Source organism: Mauremys reevesii, linkage group 15 (assembly GCF_016161935.1).
Source record: "Mauremys reevesii isolate NIE-2019 linkage group 15, ASM1616193v1, whole genome shotgun sequence".
NCBI lineage: Eukaryota > Metazoa > Chordata > Testudines > Geoemydidae > Mauremys > Mauremys reevesii.
The window spans coordinates 41,408,927-41,424,324 of NC_052637.1; the positions used below are offsets into that span (position 1 = coordinate 41,408,927).

The 15,398-nt window shown below is 55.1% G+C and overlaps 2 protein-coding genes across 7 annotated transcripts in view; one reads left to right on the top strand and one right to left on the bottom strand.

Annotated features, from left to right (window-relative positions):
• Positions 1–2,827, top strand: part of C15H17orf80 (chromosome 15 C17orf80 homolog) — a 7,619-nt gene extending 4,792 nt beyond the window's left edge. For 4 of the 5 annotated variants that reach the window (XM_039500884.1, XM_039500881.1, XM_039500882.1 and 1 more), the window contains 2 exons: positions 111–227; positions 1,528–2,012. In XM_039500884.1, coding sequence (XP_039356818.1) covers positions 111–227; positions 1,528–1,556 — 146 coding nt within the window. In that variant the 3' untranslated portion in view covers positions 1,557–2,012. Of the gene's footprint in view, positions 1–110; positions 228–1,527; positions 2,013–2,702 lie in introns of those variants that run through there. The other variant, XR_005588365.1, reaches the window with a different exon arrangement.
• On the bottom strand, positions 2,751–11,400 carry CPSF4L (cleavage and polyadenylation specific factor 4 like). 2 transcript variants are annotated; one of them, XM_039500885.1, is made up of 8 exons: positions 10,943–11,398; positions 10,112–10,162; positions 9,022–9,174; positions 7,697–7,792; positions 6,806–6,899; positions 6,133–6,175; positions 4,538–4,723; positions 2,751–3,777 (listed from the first exon to the last, which is right to left on the bottom strand). In XM_039500885.1, exons 1-8 carry the CDS (start codon positions 11,202–11,204, stop codon positions 3,709–3,711), a joined length of 954 nt encoding a protein of 317 aa, XP_039356819.1. In that variant the 5' UTR covers positions 11,205–11,398; the 3' UTR covers positions 2,751–3,708. The 2 variants fall into 2 exon arrangements, with proteins under 2 accessions (XP_039356819.1, XP_039356820.1); XM_039500886.1 differs by lacking the exon at positions 6,806–6,899 and having other exon boundaries at positions 7,723–7,792; positions 10,943–11,400.
• Positions 11,401–15,398: the final 3,998 nt, after the last annotated feature.

Sequence of the window (15,398 nt, forward strand, 5' to 3'; positions counted from 1 at the left end):
AAAGGAAGTGGCTTGGTAGACTACTGTAATTTTAAAAGCCAAGTGGTTGGATCAATCAGCCCTAATTTGAGATGAATAACCAAGCTGGCCCTGTGTTTCTATTTCAACAGCCTGGAGCAGTTACTACAACAAATACATCGACGTAAAGAAGGGTGGAGCTGCTGGGATCTCCATGCTGTTGGCTGGATATTGCATCCTCAGCTATAGCTGGAGATATGAACATCTGAGTAAGGTTTTCTTCTTGGCGTTTGTCTCTTCCAAGCAAATCCTCCTTTCGTTTTAGAGCAACAAAAAAAAAATCTCTTCATTAGTCAAGTGATTTCAGGGTTATAAACACTAATATTGGAGCTCTCTGTCAGGGAACTGACTAGGAGCTGACTAGAGTTATCCATTATTTATGCATTGTAAAGCCTTCTGGAGGAAAGCAAAAGCTGACATGGTGGTGAACATTAGCCCAGGCTGGTTGGTGGCTTCATGCCCTGTGATTAATCCCCTGCACAGCAGGAACCGGGCATGCTACAGAGGCAGTGGTCTCATTCCCCAGCTGGTGGAAGGGAATACCCTACGTTATTCAACTCAGAGACAGCTGGTCTATGAAGGGAGTGATGGGCTCTGAAGAAAGTGATAACTATTCCTACCCTGTCCAGAAGGCTGGTGACTATAGTGCTGGCTTAGAGGGATTGAGAACATACTGCATTCCCTCCCCCCTTGGGAAATAAATCCTGCATGCTCTCCTGTTTCATTTAGTTTCTAGAGCAGGGCTTTCCTCACACTGCTGAATTTAAGCAACTTCCTATCCTGCAACTGTTTTTGAGAGAGCTGCTGTAGGACTCTGAGTTAAAGGTTAACATTTGTAAAACGCTTTGAAGACGAAAAGCATTACATCATTTAGAAACGTAATTTCCAGCTGTCGTCCCCTTTCAGTCATACAGCTCTTGTCAAAAAGGCCAGTGCCATGCTGCATACATCACCATCTCAGCACCTTCCAGTGCTGCATTGAACAACGTGACTACACGGCTGTCACATGCTTGTTCTCTCAGTCTCTTCCCCGGGGGAGAAGCATGTGCAGTGAAGTGTCTTGTTTTGGTAGGACAATGGGGGGCTTTAATATACGCCTGGCTGTGTATTTATGTTGGGGAAAGCACAAAGAAGTGTGCCTTGCACTTGTGCTTGGCACATACACAGATACATGGAAACATCTAACCAGTTGAGCTTGACGAGCAGCAATACTCTTATTGCTACTAGCTGGATTTAATTAGGATTTAAACCTCTTCATTCCTGCCACTGTGTTCTCTTCCCTTCCTCCTTGAACTGCTATGCCAGACAGCTGAAGCATGATAGAGTCAATCTGCAGGAGACAATTATGGTAAACCAAAAAGATCAGTTAAACCGCACTCCAATAAAGCAGCTTAGACATTTATGGTCCTTTGAATCTAGGAGAACTTTAAACACTATCAGAGAAACATTACTATTTTTCACCAGGGGTAAATACTGTAGCATTAACTTTGTATTTCTTGCTCTGTAAAGAACAAGATCGCTGGCGCAGGTATCACTGAGGAAGGCACAAGGGCATTCAAGGACCAGAGACAGAAAATACTGGACTGCTGCATGAGAATCAGGCTTGGATCGTACGATCTGCATTCGAACACAACACAAGGGATTGCAGGACAGCTCTCTCATCTGTTAGAATCAACTACATTAATTTATTGCTAAAGGGTATGCCTTTTATTTACCCTCCCATATCATGTACTATTAGCCAGAGGGGGTAGGGGCACATTCTGCATAGACTGACAGTTTCCTTAGAGCACTAGCAGGAAATTTGACTTGATGGTTAGTATCTAAGCAGCAAGAACTGGATTACAGGGCAGAAACTGGAGGATCAAACCCCAATATCTACTGCTTTTAGCCCATATCAAACCTGAATCTGGTTCTGTATGTTCCAGGCCCATGAGAACGTCTCGTGGGGGGACTACAGGCTCTTGTTCCCCAGATGTTTTAAATTGAATTGCAGGTTCTGGTTTGAATATTTGGCAGAGGGTCCTGGCCAATAAGAGGAAGAGCCGTAGTTTGGAGGGACTAGCTGCTCCCATCCCCCAACTCAATTGTAAAGCTAGGATGGTTCAAGGGGCCTGTTCTGGCTGCTTGGAGGGAAGTATTATAACCCCTGGTCGCAGTCCACGCCCCACATCTCATGGCTGCAGAGCAGCGTTAAGCAAGGCATGCTGCTTGGCACTGGGTTGTGTGAAAGTGTAAGGCCCGAACTTCACGCTCGGCAAAGCCTGGCGTGTTTAAGGATATGGACGTTGGCTAGTCAAGCGCTGTACAAGCTAAGACAGATCTGGGCTGGAGAGTTACAAAGCGGTGGTTTGACAGCGTAGAAGTCATGGCAGGAAAGAGCCATCCTCCACCTCACTTCACACACCCCGTGCAACACAGAGGTGGCATCCACACGGCCCTGTCCCTCCCTTGTACACAACATGCTGGCCTGCTTCAGTAATGACCTTTAAAGAGGCACTAAAGCAAAGCAGGAATAACATTAGCACTGCAGCATCCTAGTGCTGGCGGAGGACAAGCCATAGCATTCGCTATTTAGGCTGCCCTGGGGGTAGAACATCACCCCGCGAGAACAAACAAGGGCGAGTGATTGGAATAGGGGTGATTCTAGCCTCCTTGAGTGGGCTAAAATTTTGTTTCCTCTCCAGGACAGAGGGGTTTTAAAAATGTAATGCAATCATGAGCGGTAGAAGAACTGTTGGCAAAAAGCTTTATTACAAATAAGTTACAGAAGCATTCAAAAAACTCCTCCTCTTTGGAAGCAGAACAAGAGTAAAACCACATTTCACCAAGAAATGACTGTCCCCCCGCAATAAATCTCCTGTGTGTTTTTTAAACTGACTGTGTAGTGTGTGTTCTCTTAAAATGCAATACTTATCATGTCTTCCACGGGAGGCTTAATTTGCAAAGCAGCTAATAAGCCTTAACACCCCAAATGTAGCGTTAGCCCCATTTTACAGATGGGGAAACTGAGGCGCACAGCAATTAAGTGACTTGCCCAAGGTCACACGTCAAGTCGGAGTCCATGATGAAACCCAGTTCTGGTACCCAGCCTGTACTCTAGCCACTCCAAACTATGGAAAAGTCAGCTTCTTTTTCAATTTCTTAGAAAAGCCTTTGACAGAAAGTTGCATGAGATTTTCAAGGGAGACCATCTCAGGTACATGGAGAGGGAATAACTTTGATTTTGCCTTGAGTATAAGGCATCCTGCTAAGTGCGATGAACTTAGAACCCACTAGCTACTCTTTCAACTTCACTCCTACTGAAACAGTTTCTTATCCCTCCACACACCAGTCTCCTGTCCTGAATATTAACCAGAATCCAGACCGACTGTTCTACTGTGCCTTTTAAAAACCGTGTTTTAGTATTGCCATGATTATCAGTGTCTGACACACCAGTCTGAGATCTGAGCCCCCTGCCAACCCAGCAGCATGGGGTCAGAAAATAAACATCCAATTTACAGTTACATTAGAGCAACTGCATTTCCCCCTTCCTCTTCTCTTAGCAAAGAGCTGTAAAAAAACTGCATGGAGCAGGATGGCTCTGACTGGGCTCTACATTCAAAGAAATCAACTGTCCTGATTGGCTTCCCGTTGATACTGTATCACAACAGAGCCTCTTCCTCTGGATTTTCTTCCTGGAACTCTCGCAAATCATTTCCCCAGTTGGATTCCCAGCCGACTCTTGCTGCATTTGTTGGCATAGTGACCCTTTTCACCACACTGCAAGGGAACAAAATAGGAGGACATTGACTTTGTGTAGCCCCTATGAGAAGATCATCCCAGTACAGCAGACAGCAGTTGTTCATGATGGAGATTTAAAAAAAAAACAACCACCCCCACCTTGGCCTGGCATAAGAGATGGAGATAGTGAGTTGGTATGAGCTGGCACAGCCCTTCTTGTGCAGGAATGCTGACAGCCCAGCCTGAGTCACTCTTAGGTAAATTAAGTCCTACTCCCTGGCGGTAGGATTGATAGTCTGTCCCACGTGTGTCATGAGTGGGACACCGAGGCAGGCAACGTACTGACCCAAAGAACATGCACACTATTGACAAGAGTCCCCTCAGTGGCATTAGTGTCCCATCCTGCCTCCTTGATCCCACAGCACTGCACTCTAAGGATATTTTGGCTTTAAGACAACTGCCCCCTTCCTGCCAATCCTGACCCCCCAGTCCTGGGGGCTGCGTGAGAAAATGGTTGGGAAACCCAGGAGAACAGAGAGGTCTGAGGAGCATGTGGTGACAAGGGGCTAGCGGGCAGAGAACTGCTTCAAATCAGTGAACCCAAGTGCTTTTCAAGTTGAAGTAGAACATTGGTCCACCCCCTGAGGAACACCAGCGGGGTCGTAACAGCTTAGAATTCACTGGTCCCTCAATGGCAGTAGCCTCAGGAATAAGGCCACGTGAGTCTTGCGCCAAGTACTGACGTCTCTGTTTGGGGGGGGGGGGCGAGTTTCCCAGCCAAACAGCTCCAGACACTAACCTTGAAGCATGTGACCTGCCCAAGGGGCCGGAGCATTCCATAGGGGTAGCCACCAGCCTCCTGTGCCTTCTTCCTCTGGCACTGGGCAGCCCTAGCCCCAGGCTGATGAGAAAGCACCAGGACTGCCGGGACCTGCTGCTTGTGAGTACTCTTGCCATCAACAGCCAGGGATGGCGGTGGCAGCCCCTGAAGCACACAAGAGGAATCAGTCAAGAGAGGCGGAATCAAGGCAGGACTGGTGTCACGGAGTTCCCGGGCGATGCTCTGCAACTGCCCCCCCCCAAGCCAGTCAGGACTTTGGGGAGCCTCCTCTCCCTTGGAGCGTTCAGCATATGCCCCTCAGTGTGCTTCCCACAGCGAGCCCACCCCGGTGGGGACCTGGGGAAGCCAGGCTGTCAGCCAGCCAGTAAAACAGGTTTATTTACACGACAGGAACACAGTCCAAAACAGGTCTCGCCGGTACAGACAACAGGACCTCCTTTAGTCAGGTCCATCTGGGGCCCCCAGGGAGGCCACAGCCCCGTTGGGAAGCCCAAGCCCCGTCGGGGCTCCCCTCCATTTCCCAGCCAGCTTCAAACTGAAAACTCCCCCCAGCCTCTCACTCAGCCTCCCCCCCACCTGCGACGGCTTTTGTGTCCTTTGTTCAGTGTCCCGGCAGAGGTGTCACCTGGCCTCCAACCCCCCTCCTGGGTTCTCAGGTTACATGCTCAGGTATCCTCCCTTCCCCAACGCAGGCCGTCCCAGCTCAACTCCCCTGCAACCTTCCCAGGTCAATACTCCCCACTCAGTATTCAAAGAGCACATCAAGAATATTCCCACTTCGTCACAACTGGTACCACCTAGAGCACAGATACAGGGCAGGAGCATTCAGGGTGTCAAAGCAGGATTTCCAGCCTTGGCAACTGGTGATTTTGTCACCATTTTTTTCCCTTTTAAAGACCCAGCTGCTAGAGTCATGTTATTACGCAAGATCTCAACTTTCATGGTCATGAATGGCGGTGAGTTGCCACTCTGAATGACAATGGATAGTCGCTGGGCCAGAGAGAGAAAGAGAGAATGGCTATAGCTGGGTTGTGAGAGCACGCATGTCCCTGTTCCAATGACTAATTATTTATAAGAAGTGGCACAGCCTCAACAAGGGAGATTGAGAAAGACCCTCTCCAGAATATCCCCGAGCCCAGTGGCTGTGACACAGTCCTGTAACATGGGAGACCCAGTTCAAATCCCATCCACATCAGATAGAGGGGGGTATTGACCACGGGTCTCCCACATCTTAGCAGAGCACCGTACCCACTAAGCTAAAGGTTATAAAGGATCGGGGCCACCTCCCATCCCCCCGAGTGTTTTGTGAATCTAGTCCTTGAGCTTCTGCAAGAATTCCCAACATGTAAGTGACAAATTTGGGTTCAGTTTCATCAAAATGTTTCAGAGAGGGTTGTTTTGGTTCAGCTCAAACTTTTCAGGGAACTTGACACGAATCTGTGAATGGTCTTGGGTCGACAGAAACAGGGTTTTGGGGGTGAACAAGCCAGTCGCTGGGGGGAAAAAAATGTCCACCCAGCTCTCCTTGGGAGAAGAGCATTTCGGTGCCTTACCTGGGAGAGATCCGAGTTACACAGCATCAGGTCTGCCTTGGGGCTATTGGAGGTGCAGAAGGAAAAGAAAGGCAGTTAGCTCCTTTGAAATATTAATCGATCCAACCCGTAACTGCGAGGGAAGAGACTGTCTCAGGGCTAAGGGGTAGGGTTGACAGAGGCCTCTAGTTGAAAACTGGCACTTCCTAGTCATATCAAGCAATAAATTTGATCAAGGCTGGGGTAGGGCCGGCAGGTGCTATGCAAACCTCTGCCACATGCAGCTCTGCTGGGCTTGGCCAGGATGCATTGTGCAGACCCGGGTTTGACTCTCAACCAGCTTCAGAGGGGGTGAATGCTGGCGGGAGGCGAGGGGCAGAAAGGATGCCAGCCGCACAGGCTCGGCGTTCCCAGAAGTTATATTTCTAGGGCACATGCTCCTTTCTGCAGTCACTTGCCCTGTCCAGCAGATGGCACCGTGGCCACAGACCAGAATCGGCAAGGGGCGCATGGAAAGGAATAACCAAGTTTTAGGACACCACAAATCAAGTTGCTTTGCAGAGAGGAAGGTCACGCCCCTGGCTGGAGCTCAGCTCGTCCATCTCACAGTCAGAGACAGACTGAGAGCTGCCAGACACCCCCCACAAGGCCTTGCCAAGGGTGCATCTACTCTCCTACCCCTCCAGATACGTACTGCATGAATTTGCATTTGGGTCCTTCGGGGCAGAAGCCAGCTAAGTAGTTGACACACATCACCCTTCTGGTGTGTTTGTATTTACACAGAGGACCTGCCACATACGCACACCCAAAGAGGGAGAGATTTCAGTCAGCATCGAAATTGATCCGTGGCTACAAATGGGGATGGGTCAGTGGTGGGCACCTTCCTGGGACCAGAGCATGGAAAGTCTGATTGACTAGGTGTCCCCCCTCCTCGTGGGGAGTTTGTGGACTCATTTCTTTGCAGCCCATCTCCCCAATTTTGCCCTCAGTGCCCAGAATCCAACTAGGATGCATGCCAACTGAACGGGCATCACACATGCCATTGATAGGGGCACACCGCCGTGTTAGCAGCCATGCACCAACTGGGTCTCCACAGGGGACAGCTGAACTTCAGCTAGTGGTGGGAAGCGGCCGAAGGTGAACACAGAAGGACAGAGGTCTTTGCTTAGACACAGATGATGTCCAACGTTCTTGCATTTTTTGAGAGCAGGGGGTCTGGTTACGCACACCCCCTTTTCCATCTCTAGCTCCTGTTAGTCAGATGCTTGCTGCAAAAGGTTTAATTAAGCTTCATTAACAATCATTCGTTGCTGAATTATCTAATTAACTCTTTGTTCTTCTATAGCATCTATCATTGGAGGATCTCAAAGCCCTTGAAGGGCAGTCAATAAGCCCAGGATACTGCCAAGAAGGTAGTAAGCCCATTTTACAACTGGGCAAACTGAGACACAAAAAAGGCTGCTCAGCACCTCACTATCGGCGACAGGGCCAGGAATAGAACCCAGGAGTCCTGCCACTTGGGCTCCTGGCTCAAATCCATAGGGAATGCTCCCATTCACTTAGTTACCGAGCGCAAGGTATTCACCCTGTTTGCAGAACCCTCTGTCGTACCAGGGACAGTCTTTAATTCTGGATGCGGGATCAATGTGCAGGAAGGGGCACTCTCTATTGCTGCACTCACCTGGAGAGAATATTTATGGAGAGGAAAGATGTTTAGGAACCCTGTTATATGCCTGTGCTTCTAGGTGAGGGTAGGCAAAGCTCTCCCACCCCTCCAGGCACTCCCCCCTTGCAAAGTACCATAACAACAGCAGCTGATACAGCCCCAAAGTTCTTCAGTGCTGTGCACACAGCGCCACTGAGGGGCAGCCACCTCTGGGCTGGAACGCAGTCCGCAGCTAGCACAGACCATGCTGCACAGTAAGAAGGGGAGAGGACGTTTTTGGCCTCAGCTCTTGGGAAAACAGGCACGTGTTCACACATAGCAAACAGGGCTTTGGTCCTTAAAGTCCCAAGCCAGAGACGCCCTCCTTCCCGCCCCCCCAGCAAAAGCATGAAGGGTCAAGTCAGCACTGACACAGGGTCAAACTTGAGGTAACCCGGTGTGGGGGGGCAGGTGCTCCCGACCTGATGCTTAGAACACTTCTCTCCTTCTCTGGGTTTCCATTAGCCCCCCAGCCTGCCAGTCGCTCACACCGTGCCTCCAGCCTCTATCCCCGTCCCACACGGGGGCTCTGGCTAGCACACTCCCTCCCACCCCAGCTGCCGGCACTGCTAGATGCCCATGGGGCTTTCTGGCGCTCTCACCCTGAACAAGAACCGGCCCTTCCAGGGTGCAGCACTTCGCTCTGCTAGAGGGGCCTCCACTCACATGGGTGCATTGACATCAGGCCAAGCCCCCTAAACCTGGCCCACGGAGCCGACATTAACATTAAACGCCCGGCTGAGAAACGCCCCTCACCAAGGGACTGGCTCTGCTGCGTTGGGGGTAGCTGGCTCGGGCAGGGCCTGGCCGGCAGGGAATTGCCATATCTCCTGGCGATGGGAGCCCGCTGCAGAACAGGGGCTGGGGGGCTGGCTCCCCAACAGAGATAAGCAAGGAGTCCAGAGGGCAGTTCTCCTCACAGACAGCAGGCGGCACTAGCTTCCCGTTCTCAAGCATAGCTGGAAACTGGGCATTGGAGTGGGTTAGCACTCAGCAAGGTCAGCCAGGAGCGGCATGTGCCTTCGCCAGGGCAGTTCCCCACCCGTACCGGCAGAGCTAACGTGGGCTGCAGACAGGACAAGAACTGGCGCAGATGGAGTCTGGAGCGTCTGAACATCTGCCGGTAGCTGCACCCCCTCGCCCGCTAGAGCTCTCCTAACCCTGCCCCGAAAGAGCCAGGCCCCCGCCCGGCTCCCAGCACCTACCAAACTTGGAGTAGAAATAACACTCCGGCATCTTGGCCATGTCGTACTCGTGCAAGAACTCGCACAGGTCTCCCCTCTTGCACAGCCCCCGCAGCCAGTGCTTACACACCACCGTCTTCTCCCCACTGATGTGCCGGAAAGGACACATCAGGCCTGGACGCAGAGCAGAGAAGAGGCCTTGGTCCCTGCCTTGCCCAGAAGAACCCACTCCCCACACCTCCCACAGGGCAGGGGCGTGGCAGCCAGACTATATTCCCCTCCGAAGCCTGGTACTACGAGCCTCCTTGGGAGAGGATCCCCCAGCCCGCTCCGGCATCCCAGCAGCGAGTAGCCAGGGCTGTCGCTGGCACAGCTGACAGCATGAGAATCCTGTTCTTAGCAGAGTTTCGCCAACTTCGCTGGCATCGCCAGACACAGGATAGAGAGACGCGCCCAGGGGTGGGGCACAAGGCTCTGGTGGGAGCCCAGGAATCACTCCGCTGAGCTCAGTTCTCTGATGCATAGAACTCCCTGCCTATGGGCTTCTGTACCACCCCATCAGTGGTACCCGGGCATCCTCCCAGCGTCCTCAGGAGGCCAGGGAAGGGCACTAGGCCAGGGCACAAATGGGGTGGGGCGAGGACAGGCCCAGAGAACAGGGGTGACAAACAGAACCCAGGCCTCTGGAGCAGCAGCCAGTGCCTTGGTCACAAGGCCAACTGCTCCCTTCCTCCTCCCCAGCACCCGTGAAGAGGGACTGTCCTGCCTGTGCGCTCTGTCAGCGCCAACCCAAGTCTGGAGGGGCCCCTCTAGGCCAGGGAGAGGCCGTGTCCGGCTCCAAGCAGCCCATTTACTCTGGGCCATCGCTGCCAAGATGACTGGCAAGGGGCCAGCTAATTCCAGATGTGATGGCACTTGACCACCGGCAGTCGAGCCGAGTTCCACCAACCCCCAGGACGCTGGCCCTTGAGCAGGGGACAAGCCCCAGGGGCTGGTACTGGAATCTGTGTGGGGATCTGGAGAGGAAAGGCTCCCTGTCGGGCCACCAATCCCCGAAATAACAGCATCCCTGCTCCCCCTGGATGGAGGCTCCCGGGCTCCCATTACTTACCCTTTGCACACAGTCCTCGGAGGAAGAACTCACACACGGACGCCCCTGACTCTGGAAGGGGAGATGCAGTTATGGGGGGGGGCGTGTTTTCACCTACTCGTAACCACCCGCAGGTCACCATGATCCCAGGCATCGCCTGCTGCTCGGCAGAGATGGGACCCCCTGGGCTGGGCCAAACACATCAACTAGGATGGGGAACTCTTCCCCTTCCATCTATCCCCATTCGAGTCTCTCTGGGATCTTGGGGTGGGCCCATCACCATGGTTCCTGGGTGCCAGTCGCTGCTAGTGTCCCCACCCGCAGAGAGGCTGGATGTCAGGGGGCACCTCTCTCTGCTCACCACACCCCATGCAACCCTCGTCCCCCCCACAGCCCTGCCAATGCCAGCACTCCTCCCTGAGCCCCTCACCAGCCCCAGGCTGGGCAAATCCTACCAAGCCGCTCTGCATAGCGAGCCAGAGCCCTCTCTGGGCCTAGCAAAGGGGGCTGGCTGGAGGGGCGAGCGATGTTCCAGGAAGCTGGGAACAGGGGCGGCTCCAGGCCCCAGCACGCCAAGCGTGTGCTTGGGGTGGCAAGCCGCAGGGGGCGCTCTGCCGGTCACCGGGAGGGTGGCGGGCAGGCAGCCTTCGGCGGCATGCCTGCGGAGGGTCCACCGGAGCCGTGGGACCGGCAGAGCGCCCCCCCGTCGCATGCCGCCGTGCCTGGGGGGGTGAAATGTCTGGAGCCGCCCCTGGCTGGGAGCATGAACACAGAGCTGGGGCAGGAACTAGGGGGTGGGGTAGAGCTATCAGGTCCCACAGCTGGGAAGCAGCAGATCCCACCTCAACTTACTGTCCATGCCTGGGAAGGGCAGGAGCAGGGCCCCTCGCTGGTGCTCCACATCCCGCTCTAAATCAAACACGAGCTTCTCCACCCCAGCAATGAGTTCCTGCATCTCCTCCCAGCCAGTGGGACGCGGGAGATACCCCCAGCCAAGCCCCGGGCCCAGAGTGGAGCCAGGCCAGCCTCCCCCCTCTGCCTCAGGCAGGCTGAAGAGCCCCAGCTGAGGAATGGGATTGAAGAAGGGGCCAGCTACAAATTCCCTCCCTCCCATATCCGCCCTTCCCCTCCTTCCTGCTGCTTGCTCAGAGTTAACAGCCTGGGTGCTGCAACTCCTCTGCAGCCTTCCTCCCCAGCACTCCTCTTCTCCGAGCCAGCTAGGAAACCCCGCCGAGCCCCCAGGAATCTGCAGCCCCTTCTCCGGCAGCAAGCACAGGGGACTGGTGAAGGAGGCTGCAGTTTGGAGACAGCAACTCCCAGCATCTGGTCTCAATTTGCAGCTGTGATTGAAAGGGGCTGTGCCCCAGCAGTAGGGAAATCATCCCCGGGCCCCAAGCAGCCCTGTCGTATTAAGCCCCCCCCTCCACGTCGCTCTCTGCCCAGCCATCTGCTTTCACTGCCTTAGCCTCCAGCCCTGGCTCTGCCTGGAGACCAGCTGGCCAGCATCTCCCACAAGAAACCGCAGGTCCCCCTGAGCGCTTTTCATTAACTCTTTCACTGCCAGGGCTCTGTGCTGCACAGAGCTTGGCTGTGGGGCATTAAGAGATTCCCAAGCTCGGTCGCTGGGTGAGGGCTTGGCTACTGGATCCTCTCAGAGGGCAGTTCCTGTAGAGCCCGTCTGGGGAGTCGCCTGGGTCCAGGTTCAGTCCCACCTCGTTTCTATCACATCACCTGAGAGCAGCTTTTGTGGTGAGCGCCTGAACCTGGATCTGGCGCCGAACTGTGTCGGTCAGAGCCACCTCTGCTTCTGGCATGTGTTATAAAAGCTGACGGCCAAACACTCTCGTCTGGCCAGAACGTGTATTATTTATTATTTGGATCAGCGGCGAGCCCAGGAGCTGCAGTCGTGGCCCGCGCCCTGCTGCGCACGGTGCTGTACAAACACCCCACTAAAAGATGGCCCCGACCTACCAGCACTTATCAAAGTGCCATGAACCTGTGTCACTACTGTGCCCCCAAGTACCCAAGCTGCAAGGTGGCACGGCTGCCTCCCCTCCCCCAAAACTCAGGAGGGCAGAGACATGCCACCCAGCACTGTGTGTATTGAGGGCTTCACGGTGCAGCCTGGCTAGACCCAGCTCGAGTGCTGCTGAGCCCTGGGAAGCTTGTGCCCGGCTTCTGAGCAGGAATGGGCACGACCTCGCTAATATGAGCATCCTCCAAGCAGTACCAAGGCCAGAGGCAGAATCCAGCTGTCAGCTCTAAGCAGGGATGGAGGTACCGGAGTCTCCCCAGCCCGATGCCAGCCTTGCCCATGTCTCCTGTACGGAGCCTGAGGGCCGTGGCCTATGCCATGTGGCACCTGCTCCCGCTTTGTCCTGTGCCAAACGAGTGGTTGAATGACCAATGAGGTGCTGGCATGGGTATGAACCCTCCCACAATGCCCCTGGCAGAGGAGGCTTTCAGTCATGTGGGCATCTCAGCCTCCACTACCATATTCCCTGCACTCCGGCTGGCACTGGACACGGCCACCCCGTGTGCTCGTGCCAGCACCTCCCTCTCCCCCTCCGAGCTGAGCACAGGGCCCTCGCTGCTGCCTGCTCAGCCAGCCGTGGTGCGCATTCTGCCCTGTCAGCGTGAGGCAAGCGGGTGCTCTCGAACGGGCCGCTGAAGGTGACAGGCGTCGGAACGATAGCGGGAGGCCGCTTGATGTTTGAAGGGGGTCGCGTGGCGGGCGCCTTCCGCAGCGGCTCGGTGCTGCTCCTGCTCCTGCTCCACCGCCCGCAAAGCGAGGGGCATCCGGCTTCCCGTGCTTGGGCTCAAGACAATGCAGCAGCTCTGGGGCGGTCTAGCCACAAGAACGGAGGGCAGAACGGATGGGTTCCCCTGTCCTGATCCCGCCTGCAGTGAGAGCCTCATTAAGCTACAGGAGGAGACAGAGCAAGCCGGGTGGCCTTGCGGCAGGAGAACAAAGGGGGACATTCACTTCAGAAATGCACGGCCTGCTTTGCCTGGGATACCTGGGCCCTGATGTTGCAAGCGGGGCCTCTCCACGAGGTGGATTGGGAGGAGCAGAGCCTGCTTCCTGGAGCACTCAAAGCCAGACGGCCTGGTCCCTGGGGGAATAGATCCCCCGGCTCGGCCCAGTAGGAGCTTTACATAAAGACACGGGAGCCTCTTTTCCAGAGAAACTGCCCCCACACCACAGCTCCCACTGACTTGGCCAGAGTTGTGGCCTGCCGCACCTGTGGAAAGCCCGCGTTAGATAGCTGACCAGGCCCAGCGGCTACAGCCCAGGGGCAGAGGGGCTGAGATCTTGCTCCGCTCTGAAGAGTAACTGTTACCAGCGTGGGCATGAACCAGGCACATGTGGCACCATTCGGGGAGTGGGCAGAGCACAGGAGACAGGGTCAAAGGAATCTATTCCGGGGTTATTGGGATGGCCACATTGCCAGTATGCAGCGGTGGTAGCGCTTACAGCCATCGTAGGATGAAGTGGGAAATTCTTGTAAGAGTTTTACGATGCCCACGTGTGCCTCAGTTTCCCCTATATTTCAGCTGGCTACTCAGTGTTTGGTCTCTGGGCAGGCCTAGCTGTCAGAGGCAGGATGGGCCATTAAAGCCCAAGGCCAGCCCCACATCAGTGGAGTGTCTGACAATGGCAACGCCCCCCCACCGGGACGTGACCACCTAGCAGTGAGTGGAAGAGTTGGCGCCTGGAAGCAGCCTGGGCTCTCACCTGGGAGCCGATCAAGGAGGTCAGACGGAGACCGAAAGAGCCCGACCAACGTGGGCTCTGGGCTGACCACAATGACCCGGGGCTAGGCCTTAACCTTCAGTTCTCTGTGCTGACCTAAGCACCAGCTAATAAACCCCACTCCGTGAGTGTCACTGCAAACCCTGGGTGAGGTGCATTGATCCCTGCAGCACATCCACACCTCTGCAGAACAGAGCTCACAGGGCCTGAACCAGGAGAGCTGGAGTCCCATGGGAGGCAGTGAGGCCGCGTGGCCTGGCCTGAAGGAGTGAGACCCCTTGGGGGGTCTGGCACACTGAGGGGTCCTCCACGAGACTGGGCCAAGGCCAGGGGTGTAGCCCCGCTCCTGTGGATCTGTGACAAGAGCGATGTGATCACCTACGCACACCCCTACGCCGTGCTGGGGCCGTTAGCTCCTGGAATGTGAAACGCAGCCTTGAGGAAGGGCTGAGGGGGACACTGCACCCACAAACCCACGAGCCTGCCCCTGCTCTGAGGTTTTAGAAGCCAGTGTTGTCCAGCTCTGGCAGGGAACCGAGCCCCCACCCTGCCGGGGAACCTCAGGCTGGGCAGAGGCGCTGGGCCGCTGGCAAAGGGGTCAGGGCTGGAGGTCATAGGAGGAAGCTACGGGTGAGGAAGGCTTCCTCACCTGCACAGAGCTCAGGGAAAGCGACTGCAGCATCACCTGTGGATTTAAGGGAGGCTGGGATGGGAGTGTGGAGCAGGGAGGTAGTTTCGTTGGGGTGGGACAGCCTCTCTCAGTCCCTACTATCCCCTTGGTGCTAAGCACAGAGACACTTGACCCAACCCCCTAGATCCAGACCCACCTGGCTGGCAGCTGCTCCAGATTCTGAAGCTTTTCTCCAGCTCCCTTCGCTCCTGCTAGGGCAGCAAGGCAGCCTGGGCTGGTTAGGAGCAAGGTCCCATTTCATACAAGCCGTTAATTAACCCATTCCTGGCTACCCCTGCCCCTGGGAGACGTGACCGGTGAGGTACAAGGAGATGCTGGGCCTTTAAGAAACAACAGAGGGTGAACCTGTCCTGGAGCCCGGGCCAGCTGCTGTTGTGCTTTCTTCCCCGAACAATAGGCCAATGTCCCAGCCCAGTGCTCCCATTGTCTGGGCTGCTGCCCTTTGCACAGATCCTGCATTGTGCTCGAGTGCATTTCCCTCCCCTAGGCACTTACCCGCCCTGGCTGGTTGGAGGGTTGAGTCCAGGCCTCTGACCCCGCTCCCCCTTTTCACACTCACCCCTTGCACAACAGGGCTTTTTCACACTCACCTCTTCACACCACCCCCTGGGGTTTGGTCTTGCTCTGGCCTCCCTCCTGCTTTAGTGTCTACACCGGGACAGAGTGATGGCCCTGCTGCGCCCCCGGAGCAGCCATGCCCCCCACCCCGATCTCAGGCCTGGTCTCTCCCCACACCAATCAGCCTTGCCAATGCCCCAGTCCCGACCCACAGTCCCCTGCTACTCCACCCCCAGGCTCCCCACACACAGCTCTGCCAATGCCCCTCACCCCCAGCTCTGGTAGGGCCCCTCAGCCAGCAC

Excerpts from the sequence above, each read along its gene's own strand:
- CPSF4L (XM_039500885.1), bottom strand. The coding sequence starts at position 11,204 with ATGGGAGGGAGGGAATTTGTAGCTGGCCCCTTCTTCAATCCCATTCCT. Across the intron at positions 9,175-10,111 it reads CCGAGGACTGTGTGCAAAGG|GCCTGATGTGTCCTTTCCGG; the intron begins GTAAGTAATGGG and ends CTCTGCGTCCAG. Across the intron at positions 7,793-9,021 it reads TTATTTCTACTCCAAGTTTG|GTGAGTGCAGCAATAGAGAG; the intron begins GTAGGTGCTGGG and ends TATTCTCTCCAG.